This window comes from Caloenas nicobarica, chromosome 7 (assembly GCF_036013445.1).
Source record: "Caloenas nicobarica isolate bCalNic1 chromosome 7, bCalNic1.hap1, whole genome shotgun sequence".
Taxonomy (NCBI): domain Eukaryota; kingdom Metazoa; phylum Chordata; class Aves; order Columbiformes; family Columbidae; genus Caloenas; species Caloenas nicobarica.
The window spans coordinates 35,088,299-35,105,903 of record NC_088251.1 but is presented as its reverse complement, the minus strand read 5'-3'; the positions used below and the strand labels follow the sequence as shown (position 1 = coordinate 35,105,903).

The 17,605-nt window shown below is 48.4% G+C and overlaps 1 protein-coding gene across 1 annotated transcript in view; it reads right to left on the bottom strand.

The window, feature by feature from the left end:
• The window catches only part of HK1 (hexokinase 1), a 35,752-nt gene extending 18,695 nt beyond the window's left edge, over window positions 1-17,057 (bottom strand). Inside the window, exons 1-4 of the mRNA XM_065638916.1 lie at window positions 16,930-17,057; window positions 10,129-10,291; window positions 5,544-5,692; window positions 1,268-1,387 (exon numbers count right to left, since the gene is read on the bottom strand). Of these exons, the coding sequence (XP_065494988.1) occupies window positions 1,268-1,387; window positions 5,544-5,692; window positions 10,129-10,291; window positions 16,930-16,992 (495 nt within the window). The 5' untranslated portion in view covers window positions 16,993-17,057. The remainder of the gene's footprint in view (window positions 1-1,267; window positions 1,388-5,543; window positions 5,693-10,128; window positions 10,292-16,929) is intronic.
• Between the last annotated feature and the right edge of the window lie 548 nt (window positions 17,058-17,605).

The following is a 17,605-nucleotide window of genomic DNA, read 5'->3' as shown; positions in this document are numbered from 1 at the left end:
TCTTGCTTCATCAGCAAGACCTCGGTGGCAGGGAGGAGTCCTTGGAGCTCAGCCGGGTTGAGCGGGACCCAACCACGTGGTGCCACCTTGTCACTCTTGGAGAAATCAGGGGCCACTCTGCCTCCTTCTGCTCACCAAGCATGAGAAACCAGCACCCAGGCAAGCACAGCCTTGCAGAAACAGAAATCCAGGATCAAATCTGGCCCGCAGAATCCAGAAAAACATATTTTTCAAATGCCCAAAATATCATAAAAACTGTCATAAACAGAGTCCACGAGTGCTCATCTCCAAAGTCTTTACAGGTGTCCCCAGCTCATCCCCTGCGCTCCCTGCCTGCCCCTGCCCCACACAATCAGGACTTCATCCCGCTGGCTTGAGCAAACCAGTGCCTTTCATGCAGCCTAACAAGTTTTTGCAAGGGCAACTCAAATTCACACTTTCATCCCCAGAACAACTCTGCTGCGGTCAGTAGTCTGAGCCTCACCATGCTCCACGGCCAGGTCGCAGAGTTGCACCAAAATCAACTCATCTCTTCTCAGATGATGCAGGAAAAGGCAGCTCTCTGCTCTTAGCTGCAGTCAGACCTCGAGTTAGTAAACGCCCTTGGTTTCAGGTCTCAGCATCGCTCGAGAAGTACGAAAAGTAATGATTTAACGTCCCTCCGTTAATTTGCTACACCGTTGCCATAGCAACGCTGTACCAGGAGGCTGCTGAGTCATTGGTGATATAATGAGCGAAAGAAGGAAAATATCATAGCATCCTTGTCATGAGAAGCACATCAGGCACTTCATACAACACTGGTTATTTCCATCCCCTCCTAAAGCGTGTTGCTTCCAGCTGCCCGGCCTGATCCCCCTCAGCGCTGAGCACCGAGGCTCAGCACCGCTGCTCAGGTGGGAGGCTCTGATCCAGATCGGTGTTGTGCACTTGTGAAGTTCTGCAAAATTTGAGCAAACACTGCTGGGCTGGGCCCTTCTCAGTCATACCCCACGGAGAGGTGAGGCAGGGAAAACCGCTGCCGTGTTTACAGGGTAAACCATAATAGCAAGGAGTTCGGGCAGAGGCAGCGCAAAACATCAGGTGCCTCTTCATCATCTGTTGACCAGCTCGTTCAGACAGAAACATAAACACAAACATGAAGCCTGACAGTGACATATAACACTCATTTATCCCAAAAATGAGACCTGTCCAGGATACTGCTTTCATAGCAGTGTTTTAATAATGCGATAGCTCTTCTGCATATTAAGAAACTGTGAAATCTTCTTACCTCATCTAGCTTGGATTGTCGACAGGGGAAAGAAAACGTAAACCCCACTGGTAATTTCTTGTCTTTGATTTGTTGTTTCTCCATAAAGTCTCCCAAGCATTCAGCAACATGATCAAAAAGCTGTAAGAAAAAGTATAAAACCATCACAATTAGAGATATAATTTCAGGGAGAAAATATTTCAAACTGCACAGGAAAACTGTACTGGGCGAGGGAAAAGGGAAAGTATCTGCTCCAAATTTGTAAAGATATATAAATGACACAGCTATGAAAATACTCTCAGGCAGTACCTTAATAATTAATAAATTATGAAATACATTGTCCTTTTGCGCACCTAATTGTGCGTGGCATCTTTTACACCCGTATACAAATGCTTTTCCTGAAACAAGCGGCATGTGGCTCTCATGCCTGCCATAACCCTTCTGCTTAACATTTGACGAGAACAAAAATGTTCTTTTTAACCTTTCAATAACAGTAAGGAGCATCTCAAAAGAACATTTGGGATGCAGTCCCGCGGGAGGTTGAGCACTTTGACAGCTACGCAGAGATCATCAACATCTGCTTCACTCAAGCATTGCTGAGACCAAGGGAGTGAGGGCTCCGCAGAAGCCACTCCAAAGGACATCATCTCAAATTTAGTCCTGAAGCACACAACAAATAAACAAAAAAGGAAACTTGGGGGATTTGTCTAAATATTTTATGTGCTTTGAGAGAGAACCCGAAATGTGAACATTTTCTGCATTTTTTAACATGCTGAACTACGCAGGCAGCCTGCACCAGCAACAAAAATATTCATTTGTATCTACCAGTAGCAAAAAGCAAGACATGCCTTGAACTGACCCGTACCACAAACGGTTGTCAAACTTATTAACAAGTCGCCACCTGCCCCAGAAGGTAACTGTGCTTCACATTTTAAAACAACTGTCTGAAAAAAAATAATCTGCAACATCAGTGGGACAAAAGCCAGGAAAACTGCCCAGAAGATTTGGGATAATTGGGAGGGAGTACAAGAAGATATCTGTTGGTTGCAATTAGCCTGGGCAGCTTTATTAAGAACAATTTACAGAGTCTTGGACAGACGGGAAAGCACTACAGACAGGCTGCAGCAATTACTAAAAACCGAAGAGAAATATTTTGCCATTCGAGGCAGGTCAAGAAGTGGTGTGTGTAGTGTTACAATTTAAAAGAACACCTTAAACACATTCTTAAAATGAGGCCAGATTTGATTAAACAGAAGTTCAGTAGTTTCCCAGGGAAAATGTTGCCATTCATTGTCCTGGGCAAATCAAGGACGTTTCACTGAGCGCGTGAATGGGAACGGCACGGGCGGCATGGGGAAGCACCCGCCGCTGCTGCACTTGTGTGAGACTGTTTTCAGTTGTCCAGACGAGGGAGAGGAAAAGCAGTTCCAAAGAGGAGAAATATAGTTAAGTAATAAAATGTGAGTACTGCTCCAGGAGGAATACGAAAACAGGAGAGTATGTTTTTATTACGCTTTCCATCTGAAAGTATCTTGCTAAATACTCAACCCTACTAAACTTTTAACTGCTCCCACGGTTACAGACAATAACCAGGGGCCAACCACAAACCCCTCGGGAATTCATAGAGCAGGAAGCAGAATAACTGACTGTGGATGTTGCTACACAAAAATCCCTCTCATGCACTGAATCACGACCTGCTTTGTCAGTCTGACTGCGAAAGAACCCTTGGCATTCCCAGAGCACTCCGGAAAGCCCGTGCTCCCGCCGGTGTTTGCCCGTGCGGTGCCGGCACGCCGTGCTGAAGCTCATCCCTGTGAGCGAGCACATATGTTCAGTGCAAGCGATGCCCCACCAGACACTGGGACTCCGGGCCGGCAGCAGGACACGCGAGCACAGCCCGAGCCGCAGCCTGCGCGGGGAAATGCGGTTAACGATTAGCCACGTTCTTGACCCTACAGTAGCCGTGTCTAGTCAGTAATGCACGGTCTGGCTGTGCTACCATTTTTAATAAAGCACAGAGGGAAGGCAATGCTCAAAAGGAGAAAAGAAAGAGAGAGGCATTTATTAATTTTGCCGCCACTGACAGTCATAAAATTTTTCCTAAGGAGACTCAAGGAAGCACTTGTACGTGTCCATCCCCATATTAACATCTAAACCTTACAAACGCCAAATAACTTTCACAGGACAGCAGAGGCAACATTATAAAGTTTCTGTGGATTTCATTAAAGTAGGGCAGGCGAACTGAAGATAAATCCTAATTTTTGCACACCCACAGGTGTGTGGTAGGGAACAGTGTGGGCCCAATATTGTATCAAATGTCACAGAGGCGGACAGAGTGAATGCTGCGGCCAAGAGGAAAGGACCAGCCGGGTTTTACACCTTTATAGACCTGAAGTGATGCAACCACCATACACTCAGCAATGTGATATCAAGCTTCATTACTTCCCCTGGCCCTGAAGTTGCCTGCTCAGGTTGAGCTCCAAGAAGTCTGCATGAGGATGCATGTGGCTGCCAGTCAGCAGATTTTGGCAAGCGGCTGAAGATCTGAGCTCAGGCTCAAGACCCTGAATGGGGAGTATTTAAAGAGCGAGGAAACCACAGCTTCAGATCGGGAGAACAGCCACAAATCCGTAACCTAACTCTAGTGGTGGCACAACACAGAAAGCAACAGCAAAATCAAGCCTCAAGGCACACTCCCGTTCACTGAGTTGACGCAGAAAACAGGCTTCTTACAAATTTTAGACCTGCTATTACACTGCTGCAGTCAATGAGAGTTTTGCCCTTGACTTTGACAGGGAACTGTCTCCTGCCGGCAAAGCTGTCAGCCCATGCTTGACAGATGGGCAAAAATAGAAGTTTGAATGCAATGAAGTAGAAAATATCAAAACGAACCCTGCTAGTGAGGCGTGAAGCCACAAATCGCAATCCCTTCAATCAGCTGATTACGTATTGGGCTTTAAGAGCGTAACTCACTGAAGCGAATGACACAGCTTGCTGCAAAACATATTTGCAGCCTACCCCACACGGGCAGTTCAGTCCCAGTATTCCACTAATCTGGCTCAGAGATTTCAGAGAACCTCAACCCTACAACATCAGCCAGAGCACCAAATCATCACCTGCCCGTGCACCTCCCAGGCATCCACCATGCTCTCCTGGGAAGTCTCACAGCGAACCTTTTACTCGTGGTTGGATATTGTCAGAGGACAGCTTTGAACCCAGATGCAGTTCTGATGATGCTTGCAGTTCTCCTTCTCCTGGTACTTAAATACCCGGAACCACTGTCCCCTCAGGGCCACTGGGAGCCTTGCTCACCCCTCTCGCACTTTAAGAGCCATGAAAAATCCCATCAGCCTGAGCTCCACGCTGCTGGATCCCCACGGCCAAATGGCCTTCAAATATTTAAAAATTAAAACATAAACGTGACAAAGCCCTGGAAGGAATGTGGACCTGATGTCTCCTTTCCTGGCTTCTCCTTACCGCCTCTATCAAGCCTCCACCAAGTCTCACTTTAAGCCAGCCTACCTTACCTCCTAGATAGCACCTCATTCTAGTAAAAAGTGTAAAAAACTTCCTGTTTCCAGCAATGAAAAATTACCAGTTTTGTCGTACACTGACACAGAGACAAATCTGTCAGTAAGATATTCATTGTAATCCACTTCCTGATCACAAAAAGAAAATAAATTCTTCCAAAGAACCCAACTTGAAATCCAAGTTTGCAAACATTTGCTAGTCTGGGAACACGGGGACTAAAAAAACAAACAAACAAACAAAACCAAACCCTATCGTTTATTCAGCAAAAATTAAGTTGAAATTGTGCCAAAACATTCTATCAGCTTCCTGTAATTTTTCTAATGTCCTTGTACTTTTCATTAATGCTGAGTTGCTCAGACTGCCAGGACAGATATGTGGCTGTCATGGGTATTTCTATCGCTCATCTAACATGAGGCTGGTCATGCTTGCTGCTTACAAAGACTAAGTTGTTTTCCTGCTGTCCAATCCTACCTACAGGAAGTAACTTTACTATAAAAGTCAGAATTTTTATTTCTAGGCCACTTTTTCGCTAACTCAGCCAAAAGTCCCCCACACAATGACAACAGATTTGAAGCACCCATGTGCGCTGTATTACACTAACTACTGCTTATTTATTTTCAGTATCAACAAAGAGTTGTAGTCGAGTCTGTGCGCGCTGTATGTGCTACTTGACGAGATGCTAAGGTCATTCTTGTGGTGACTCTCTAAAATGGCAGCATGAAAGCAGCTAATATTTAAAGAGATGTCCTGCGGAAGAGGTGCTTACCCGTGTTCCACTGCCGTGCATGATATCTTCAGGCGTATTATAAATTTCGCTTTCCATTTGTACCGTCTGCTTTTTTTCATGCGATACCTTCACCCGCAGAATTCGGAAATAAGAACCGCCAAGATCCAGTGCAATGAAATCTCCTTTCTCTATGTGGAAAACAAGACAAAAGTGATTAAAACTTTTATGCAACGCAAATCTGGGAAACACCAAGCTCTGTTAAGCATAATTCACAGGCAATGCCCAGTGCCTACAGCAAGAAAGTTCCAGCTGCAAGGCACCCATGTGAAACACAAACCCGATTCCCTACGATTTCACGTGAAGTTGGTACAATGGCAACGCCATCATTGACTGACAGGCAACTGCAATGAGGGTTTATCAAAAAAGAATGGACTAACAGTGGACAGTCTGTATCCAGATCTCGTGATGAAGCTGGCAAAGATCTCAGGAGGAAGCCAAAAGATGTTGAAAACAGAGACAGTAAAACGAAGGGATGCCAGATCACTGATGAGCAGTCCTTTGCTGTAAATGAACCTGTGTCATTTTGGCAAATAACCGTGAATGGTGGCAGGACTGAGCACTACTCTAAAACCAACAAATTATGCACAGATGCAGTTAAAGCAGAAACCACTTACTTCACCCCTGGAAGCTGAGATTCGCTACAAACTGCAGTCGGAGAACACAAGTCAGAGAAACAACAGCCTGAAAAATCACGGGGCAGCCCTACAGGGCTGCAGGAGTTATTCAGAAGTTGCAATCCCTCACACAGAGCTCCTAAATAACTCCCCAGGAGCCAAGGAAAGAGTGAGGACACCTCCATCTCCCACTTCAGGACGTAATGCAGATGAATGACACTTCCAGCACCCTCTGGAGAGCAAAGCAAACAGATCTGACTGAACTGCTCGTGCTATCTCGCCTTATCAAAGAGGGAGCAAACAAAGACAGCGAGTGTTAAAGTCTGCAAAAAGATAATATTTAGCGAAGCGGTGTGCACAAGGTACCACACGGGAACACGTGTTGAGGCTGCAGTTAATCACCGAGGCTCTTTGCAAGCATTCGTATCCGCGCAGGGCGTCCCTGGGCTCGCCGAGGCTGCAGGGAAGGTGGTGAAGCAGAGGTACGCGATGCTTTCTCGGCCTGGTTTCCTCATGGATTTGTACTTTTCTGTGGTGCCAGAAGCTTCCCACGCCACAGCGGGACGAGCTGCCCCCCCCACGTCCTGCACCACCAAGGCATATTCACAGGCCCATCCAGCAGTGCTCTTCAGCCTCTTTTCATTCTGCCTTCCAACTTTAAACTCTGACCTCGGGAAGGCCATTCCCAACATCATCATTTTTCCATTTCTACCTAAATCCAATGTGGGAAGACCTCTAGCAGTTGGGAAGACCAGTACTTTTTGATGTGTCACCCCAAACCTCAACTCGGGTCTCAGAGACTTCCTTCTGACCCCACGCTGTCACCAAAATATCAGGTACGCAATTTATCCATGAGGATTTCCAGACCCAGAGTTGCCTCTGAGATTACCCTGCCCAATCTCAGATCAGAACTCCTAAAGTCTGGCTTAGTGAGCTGCTCCTCCTCATCGCCCCATGCGCCTCCAGGAGCCCTGTCGCCCTCAGCAAAGCTGAGGAGCTGGATGAGGTGTCCATGGGGCAGGACCAGCCTACGAGAGGCAAAAGCACTGCAAAAAGCCCTTATGGTTTTCCAAGCTCGCAGCATAACACAGAAACGAAACGCTGTCGTGCGAAAAACCGCAAAGAACAACGAGGACCGTACAGAAAAACGTATCAGAACAACAGTGGGAGCCCACAACTTCTAATAATCCTCCTAATTTTACTGCATCGCAATGTAACTTTTCCTTCTTGCTGCTAAAAACATGGGCAAACTCAGAGTTTGCCAAAATACAGATCTCGCAGCGCTTCTCTGCCTGTTTCTGAACAGCGCGACTTTAAATATCGCTTTGCTACCATACAAATGTCACTTGAAACACAAACATATCCAAACTGTAGATGCAGTTCCCTTTATCAGGTTCAGCATAACAAATTCGGTACCTCATAACTCCCTTCACTGCAACAAGACCGGAAGCAAAACATTTGCCACAAGTGTCTCATTAAGCCAAATACCCGAATAAGCTTTATCATATGAGTATCATCTGTCAAATGCAAGCCATTACCTCCAATAAATAACACAAAAATCAACACTGGACCAGATGGCCCTTTTTCAAGCCTAAATGCACCTTGGTACACACCTCAAACAAATATTGCACTTCAGAAATATCTTCCCTGGCAGTAAATTAACAGATTAGCATGTTTGATTTCCAGCACCATCAAGCTCAGATTGATTATCAAAAATTATCCTTTTCAGTTAAAAAGAAAAAAGAACCTGGACTAGAATGTAACTTTTCTGTATGCAAAGTAGCAGTTTCCCTTCAGTGTACTTCAGGAATTAAACCCAGGTAGCAGCATTTAAACTATGTTTTATAACACCAAGATGCAATCAAACCTGCTGTAAGTTAATTGAGGAAGATCCTTTGAAAGCATTTTGAATTAGCTTGAGATACCGTTCCGGGCACTCTGGACAAAAAACCTTCTGGCTTTCATAAATTAAGCAACTCTGAATGAAGCAAAAAACCCTGCTAACACCAAAGTCTCCAAAATTATTACTCAAGAGCTGCTTGTTAATAAAGTACACAAGCACAGCTCTGAAACTAAACAACAGTATTTTTCTGAATAGTCAGCTCTCATAATAATAATCAGACTCAGAGGAAAGAGCTTACAGGGCAGTAATTAGAGACAGGCCAGAGAAACGGGCAGGCTTTCAGCCTCTCGCTTTTACGGAGGGACAGATGAGGGCAGAAATCGGGACCCAAACCCACTCTTTGGGCACAGCAACACCGACACATCCCCAGAGCCTTTTGGAGGAAGAGGGAATGGGGGCTCCATGTCTGCCCTGCCTGCAGGAGCCAAATGGGCACAGGATCAAGAGCTGAGCAGCCTGTACATAACACACGAGGTTGCTTTTTTAAGCAGGTGTGTAATACATGATCTGAAATGAATGCTGTGATACAGAAACATTTATGCTCGACCAGGGCCACCCGTTGCTCTGGCTCCCTGTGCCATACAGCATCTCAAAGTCTCCCTGGTTTGTGCCACGGAACAATTTGCAAAGTTGTTTGACTCGCTGCAAGCAGCCCCAATTAGCCACTGCGCAGTGCCTGACAGAGCAGGGTCCTGGGGACAGGTCTGTACTCAAGTGAACTCAAACACGCACGAAGGAAAAAACGGGGATTTCGGCCAGTAAAAGTGCTGGGATTCCACACAAAAGCCCTCACGTCGCCTCACCTGCAGCCCCTTAGAGCAACCCTTGCCCGTGACCCAGCTGCCTGTGGCAGCTCCTGGCTTTCTCAACAGGCTGCAGATTTCAACACAATATTTCAACATAACGGCCAGTCGGCCTAAATTAAGGGAAACACGGGATTCAAGTTTGTTCTTTGGTTTTTTGTAGGGTTTTTTTGGTTTTTTTTTTTTTTTAGACAGAGAATCATGTTTCAATTTAAAAAGCTTAAGGTGGCAGAAAGCAACAGCAAAGCAGAACTATCAAATATTTCCACCTGCCAGACAGCGCCAAGTAACACAAAGCACCAGGCTTCCTGCTCTTTCGCCCAATAAATTATTGATTTTAACTCAAAAAAGCCTCAAAACAGGTAACCATGTTATGCAGTTCTTGCAACCGTGCCATTTCTGCACACAGGGGACATAATTTGTGGCAGACACCAAAATACAGTGAACCAACTCGTGCTACATGAGAAGGAAATCCAGTGTTATCACTAAATAATAAACACTGTTACACACTGTTTATAAATATTTATATACTCTCTATATAATATTTTAAAATAAACACTAAAATAAGTAACGGGGCAATCTTGGTCTCAAATACCAAAACATCTTTTTGGTTTCTGACAGCTCTTTGTGCCACTTTTATCAGGTATGGTGAGCACAGACGTTTCCATCTGGATGGAAAAAGCTCAGTCCACCAGAGCCGCAGCTTTGGAGCCACAAACTGCAGCCTCCTGGAGTTCTGTGGGTTTGCCCTAAGACAGCCAGCAAGAGGTGGCTACAAAAAACAAAACGAGTGCCAGGAAACTCAAATTCAGCATAAAAGAGTTCATAGTTCCACTGGGGAAAAAATAAGGAGGAGATGTTGAGTCAAACAGCAAATGACTAAAAGCCACTGTATTTGTTGAGATGCTAGATCACATGAGTGTGAACTGCATAAATCGAAAATCTTCCTATGTGAAGTACTGCTTGTCAGCAGACAAATTTCAGCATAAACATATTGACTGTTAGTGGACCGATTGCTAGGAAGGGCTGGCTCTTCCATTCGTATCAAAGTGGGTTTGCCACAGGAATCGCAAAATCCTCCAGCATCTGTGGAAACAGACCTGCACACAGAGGGGAGGCTGTCCTCAAAAATGTTGTCTGGGCTTGCCAGAAAAGCAAATTGCTCTTGCTCTTGGTGTATTTCTAACAGGTTTCCCATGAAGCATGCTATGTTTAATATAGAAAACAAATACTCAGCTCCTTACCTGAACCATCAGGAATGGACCTCACAAACGTAGGGAGCATCTTCACTGTAGCCGTTGGGTTGAAATCTCTGGAGAGGCCGTTCTTCATCTCTCTCCTGAAGCGAGCCATAATGTCTATCAGCGTTTCATCAGAGAGCCGCATGGCGTAAAGGTATTTATCAATCTGGGGAAAAAAACAAACACCACCAGGGAGTGAAAGATTGTCCTGAGATGCCCCAACAGGGCTATACCTGTTTTTAATCGCAAGAACCACGTATAGCCCCAGCTTGGCCACAGGGCTCCGGCCCAGCTGACAACGGAGCCACACGCTTCGCGCCTCATTTTTTGAGTCAAAATCAAGGAAAATGTGCGAGCATTACGACCTGCGTGAGCAGAAGCCCACCCCATCCTACTGCCTTCCCAAGGCAAGACCCAGTCCCACATCACTCTGCTGCCTCTTTTCCACACAAAACCATTTGCCCCCAGCCCTCACCCCACTTTTCGACTCTCCTGACTGTCCACAAGCTGAACAGCTGAAGCTAAAAGTCCCTCTTTTGGCACCTTGTCCCAGCTGGGGTGATGTGGGTGTCACTGCAGGCCACAGAGGTACCTTGTATTTCATTGAAAAGGACTTGCCACAGTGGTTTTGGGGCTACGTTCCAGGCTGAGAAATTATTTTTATGTAGCAGACCACCTTCCCTATCCCACTCCAAAGCCATCACAGCCAGAGGGTCAGGAGAGGTAGAACCTGGCTGTGGGCAGGTAGCATCTTCCTCCTCAAGATAAAACATCCAATTAAAAGTTGTTGACTTCTCCCTTGTGGCTTCCCAAGACAGGAACTTCCTTTACCTCCCTGGAAAAAGGAGGTAGTTCCAGTTCTCCAATAATATTGCTTTCCATAATATTACACCCATCTTCAGCATCAGGAAGAGGCAGAGAAGCTTTGATGCCTCGAAAATACAACTTAGCCTTGGGGGTTCTTGCTAAATGCACACGTCCCATCCCTTTTACCTCAGCTGCCAGTCTATTCTTGCCTTGTTTCATTATCTGCCTTGGAAATTTGGTTTTGCGAACAGCTCAGACCAAAGCCACACCTTTGGGATCACTTTTACTTCCAGTTTAGCAGGACCGAGAAAATAAAACCCTGCCCATGTTTTCTGTCCTCAGCAACACTGGAAAAGTCGCCTCATTTTAAACCCCAGGCCATTTCTGTGCCAAGGCCATCTGTGCCTCCTTTCCTTCTCTGGAAGCCTTGAGGGCCACTCATTATGTCCTAAGAGGACCAATGCCACAATATAACACCCCATGTGAAAGGTATGTATGTGAGTGCTCCATATACAGAGGACTTTGAGACGGGAAGCGATGAATAATGCCGTTCGCAAGGGAAATGCAGACAATCAAAATGTAATTAAACCCTAAACTGACAGTAAAACCAGCGCCAATTTAATTGCTCCTGCAGAAAGTACTTTTGCTGCACGTAGTCGAGGTCTGCACCAAAGATAGTGTATCTCCCTGAGCCAGACACCCTCCCTCTGTGACCAAGCATTTACACAGAAGGGGGAGGAAGGCACAGACAGACGGACGGAGCTGCTGGGCACAGCTACCTGGCCTGATCCTGACCCGCAGGGCTGGGGTGGGGGCCAGGTACCCAAACCACGAGGCCAGAGCCGGAGGCTGCACAAGCTGCAAAGTGTTCAGTGCAGAGAAAGAGCAAAACAACCATCAAACAGACGCTCAGGGGATGTTACAATGCAATGAAATGATACCACGTGTTTCGCTCCACGAGCTGGTGAAGGCGCATAGCAGAAGAAGAGCTGAGCACAGGTTCTCTGCAACACAGGCCAAATGCAAGACCCCAGGGCAGCATCCCCACCTCCCAGCTGCGTCCTGTGCCACTCCGATGGGCTGACAGCCTCCTCATAGTGACAACCACAGCCAGCCACTGCTGTCATTTCACCCCGAGAACAAAAACCTGCATGGGATGCACCCTCTGTGCAGCCCCAGAGGCTGTGGGGATGGAAGCAGAGGCTGGCATCAAGCTGAGCAAGGAGGTCTCTCCTCCACGGTAAGCCCTGCCATGGCTTTTTTTAGCAGAGAGAGTCAAGCCATGGTGTCAGAGCATGAGGCTGTTCCCTTTTAAAGCTGGTGGGGTGGAAACCTCTCATTAACGCTGAGCTTTCAGCAGCCCACGCTGCCGCTCAGAGGCCCGATTCCCCAAATCTCCCGGCGAAAGCTACGCTAACACATCATTCACACAGTCAGACTTCACTGTGCAATTAAAATACCCCTCTGCCACATCCTCCTCCCAAAAACAGGGCTGAAGGTTTCCTCCCCACCAAAAGCCCTACTGCAAATGCAGGTTTTGTCGCTGTCACGGCCAGGACCAGACAAGCCCGTTCTCCCCACCCCTGCCCCTGTGCTGCCCTCAGGAGCAAGGGAGAACAGGAGGGAGGGCTCTTTTTCCTCCACTGAAAAACCAACCAGCGCCGTCAGCGCCTTTACATAATGGGGCTGGACCCTCCCGCGCACAGGGAGCATCGCCGTGCGGTGCATCGTCACATCACAGTGCATCGTCACATCGCGTTGCGTCGCATCGAGGCCATCTTCACCCCTGAGACTCACGGTGCCAAGAGGTGGGGGGAGACGGGGACTAAACCTGGGCTTGAAACAGTATCGCTCCTGTGTATTACAGTTTCCAAAACTAAAAAAAAAAAAAAAAAAAAGGAGGTTTTTTTTTCTCCCGGGCGGGAAAAGGGTTGGTCATTCCAGCAGCACAGCTAAAAGGGAAAAAGCGCTGCTCTCCTGTGCTGGCAACACAGGCAACGCTCTGAGGGAAAACCCTCAGCAAACAGTCATAAATAACTGGGGGAGGGGGGCGGAACTGGAGGCTGGATTATGGGATGGAGGTTTAACAACACCCTGCTCTGCCTGCAATAAAAGCCGATCAGAAAGCAAATCTCAGCCTTATCTGAAGGGAAGCAGCGGAGGGGCCAGCAGGGACAGGGACGGGAGGACACCCGGCAGGACACACAGCCCTGCTGAGGCTCCTGGGGGAGACAGAGGGGTGGCAGCTCTTCCCGGGAGATGACAGAGAGCAGGAGCAATTTCAGGCAGGTGGCTGTGCGGGCAAGGAGCAGAAAATGCTCCTTTATTTAGTTGTCCTCTCAGAGCCACCCACCCAGGAAGGGCATCTTCCCAGAGTGACGCTGTAGGAGCCCTCCAAGAGATCAACCACTTCTTTTTCTTTTTTTATCCCTTAAAAAAACAGCCAGATAGAATCTGTGAGCAATTTCTTTTTTAATAGGATGTCATAATCCAAGCCACATGCACCTATTTGTTCTTGGTCACATAGGAAAGACTCTTTTTGTACTTGCGTAAAAGAAGTTTCTGAAATTCCAGCAGCCTCCACGGGAAGTTGTGAGTAATTATAAGCGCATAATGAAACAGGCAGTACTAAAGGCCATTCCTTAAACACATGCTTCATTCCCTGGACACTGACAACAGTCAATGGTATCCAAGCACAGAGAACTCCCACAACAATTTCAGAAACCATTAGAACCTATTTTACTGACATAGCCTTTGCATGAAAACCCTTCGGCACGTAAACATTTTTCTGCAGAGCTAATCGTAGTCCATACTCCTTTCAGCATCAGGGAGATTCATCAGGAGCCAAGGCATGTTAAAACAAGTGGCTTAGACACCCTGGAACTGTCTGTGCTTAGTTATGATTTATCAGATTGGTTCCTAAAATGCCTTTATACTGGCAGGTCAACACTACTGGGGCTTTTTTTGATGCCAGTTGCTATATTTTACACCCCATCCCAGGATGTTCTTTTCAAGGTTAAATGACATTTAAATGTCACTCTTGGGTTGCAAGATTTTTTCTTCTCTGGCCAGGTAATACGACAAAACGGTATTGTTCCCCCGACAGACAGAAACCAGGCAACACCTAGAGGCTCCCTTTGCTGGAGCCCGCTACTGCAGGTACAAACCTGTTGGAAACAAAGGTGCTCAAAGGCAGTTTTACAAAAACTCTCCCGCACACAGGCCAGCAGCACAAATGCCAGGGATGCCCCGTGACACCCGTATCCCTGCGGATGGGAGTCAGCCTTTTAGAGAAATCGGGGCCTTGGTTCAGGTTGTGCAAAGTCCTCTCTCACTGTGAGGATGCTCAGCTCCGGCTGCTGCCCCTGGAAGATCACAAACATTCAGGGAACAGATGTTTTGAAAAACACCTGGATAATTTATCCTGCTTGGAGTAAAACTACATGCCTATTGATGTGGTACAGGGCATTGTACATCACCGGCTTACTTCTTCTGCACAGGAGGGTCACGTGCAAGTGCACATACGCGTGGTTTCATGGGAAAATGCCTCCTTGCAGGGGCTGCCGGACCATGGGGCTGCCAACGCGTGATGAACCACCCACGTCTTTGACACTGCACATCCACCCTGCCTCTTCCTCCCGTTCACCAAGACTCAGCTAGAAAAATATTCCAGAAACTGCAAAGTGGAAAAAAAAAAAATGACACTGAAACTTCAGGGAGTGTCTAAAATCCAGCAAAACCAGTATGGAAGGAGCACACACTAGTTCTTAGGGTATTCTGAGGGCCTGAAACCAGCAGCCCAATCTGTGCCCCTCAGCAGGGATCCCACTATAGAAAGGCTGTTAGTGCCAACCCAAAAATGTAGGAAAACCCGGGATTGCAAGGGAAGAAGGATGTCCAGCCTCAGTGCAGTGGAGACCCCTTTAACAAATCCATTCCCAAATTCACCTCGCCAGTACTTTTAACCCTTTCACAGCCCTCCTGTGACCCACAGCAGCATCCTCAAGGTGACCTGCCACCTGTGCCACCCAACGCCAAGCCGGTCGCTGCCATGGACCAGCAAGGCGGAGGAGCAGCCGCTGCAGCCAGGAGCCCCCCGGGGCAGAGCAGCGAGCAGGGGCAACGCCTTGTTTGGCGGCCCCCCAGCCACAAGCACGTACCAGCAGCAAGTGCTGCCCTTCCGGAAGCAGAGAGGAGAGGGAGGGACCTGACACGAAGCCATGCAGGCACGTATTCCCTTAAGCGGCACGCCGTGATGGAGCGCCAGCCTCGCGAGCAGCACAGCGAGATGGAGCAAAACCCGCTTTGTCCTGCGGTGTACCAGGGAACAGAGTCCACGGGCTCCCAGGGGCTGCAGGGCCCTACAGGACAGCCAGAAGTGAAGAGGCTCAATATCTGTTCCAAAAGGATATAAACAGGAAAATATGTCTTACATCCTCCAAAAACAGTAGCCTGCTTTTTTTTTTTTCCTTAATTGGATTTTTTATTTTTTAATTTCTTTTTCAGACAAAACCAGATGGATCCATAAAAATGCTTTACAGCTCCCTGGCCTAATGATTTCCTGTGCTGTCAGACAATAGCAGCCTCATGGTGCCAAACCAGCCTGCAATAAATAACCCCCGGCAACAACCCCCTTGCCTGCCTGCTCCCACCGCCTTCCCCACGCAGGCTTTCTGCTGCTCCTCCGCCAGCGCGCACCCTTGCGCTTATCTTGGGTTTCTAAATATAACAGGCACAGCGAGACAGAGAAGGCCTTACCCGGGCATGCACGCCTGGCGCCAGCAGCAGCACTTACAAATCCTCTGGGAAAAGGAAAATAAGGGGCCTGGGGAAAAGGGAGAGCCACGTACACAGGGCCAGAAGATGCAGAAAGCTGCAGGCTGGGCGCAGCTTCCTTGTGAGAACTGCTGGGTGGAAAAGCAAAAGACCTAAACCACAGAAGAAGATGTGGAAAATATGGGGTGCTGCCTTGGGTTTTATCCAGCAGAGGAGTGGGCACAGGTGAGCATGTCTCGAGTAGGGCACACAGGAGCTGAGGTCTTCCCAGGCACAGCCCAAAGGGAACGGTGCTCTCCTCCCACCGGGACAAGCCCCGAGATCACTACAAATTGACCCTGCAAATGCTGTCACTGAGGCTTCCCAAAAATATTTTAGGGATGCCCTGAGCAGGCGCTCAGCCATGCGCCTCGGCGGGTCACACAGCACGGCCGGAGGAGGAGGAAGAGGGGAAGCCTCTGCTTCCTGACGTCAGCCCGGCTCTGTCATGTTTGCAATTATTTTCCCAATTTGTGTCCCCACATCCGTAGCCCCAAGCTCTCGGCTCCCTACAGCTTGGCAATATGGTCAGCCGGGACATAACTGCCATGTTTTTATCTATCCTGTGCTCTGCACCCATTTCCTTGTGGCAGTGCTAAATCCCAGGGCTATAACAACCGTACAGCAGCAGTCACCTAATGCTAAAGGAAAAGCAGCTCACAGAAATACTACTTCTTTTTAAGCACAACTGACAACCACTTCCTGTAATTCAGAAGCTGCAGCAACACATAAATTCAAATAATTTTAAAACTACCTGCTCATCATCTTCGTCACCCCCCTGCTGGAGTGACAGATGCCCACAGACACCCTGAGGAAGAAGAAGTCTTCCCTCCAGGGATGCTGGTGCCTACGAGAACCCCGAAAGGCCACCACCACCATCCCCATTGGCAAAGCCCCAAGCTCCTGCCTCGCTTCGCCGAGCTCCATTCCGCGACCTGACCCACAGCATCACCCACGCCCGGCGGCCTCCGCCCCGCTCGCCACCGGGGATGCTTTGAAGGGGCCCGTCTGGCTGGTCTTAAAAACGGGTTTACTCCCATTGCTCCCATAGCAAGGGTCGCTATGGGGACAAAGAAACAAATCCAACAGGAAAAATAAAAATTTAAAAAAAAAAAAAAAAAATTGGAGGGGATCTGGCGGGGTGGCAGGGGCGCAGCCTTTCGCCGGGGGATTTCCGTCTACCTTTTTGACCTGGTCCTCCTTCAGCTCCGTGAAGTAGTAGGCCAGGAGCTGGGCGGCGATCATCCTGCCGGCTGCAGCGGGCGGCTCCGCGCACGCAGCGATGCGGCGGCCGGGGCTGGCCGGGGCTGGCCGCGCCGCTCCGCAGCGCCTCCCCTTCCTCCTCCTCCTCCTCCTCCTCCGGGCCGGCCCCGCCCGCAGCCCCGCTCGGACGTGGCGGCACGAAGCCCTCTCGATGTGATTTCTGGCTGGCGGAGCGGGGAGGAGGAGGAAGAGGAGGGCAATGCGCTGCCGTACCCCAAAGGGTACCCCAGACAGGCTGCTGAAGGCTGCCCACCGCCCCCTGAGCTCTGCTGCGGTACGGGAACAGCAAGCCGCAAAAAAAAAACCCACACACAAAACAAAACAAACGACAACAAAACACTAAACCAAAGGTGTTTCCAGAAGAGCCTCTGCAATCAGAGATCTTTGAGAAAATAGCAAAACTGCGGGAACCTCCACTAACATCGAGCATCCCCTGCCAGAGGGAGCAGGACCCAGCCTGGACCCACTGGGCTGGCGGCTGAGCTGCTGGGAGCCATGCAGGGAGCCCCCCAAAGCTAACAATTGCTACGACAGTTGTATTTTGGGGATCCCACATTCATATTCCATCCACAAGATCCCCACGTCAAATACGCTG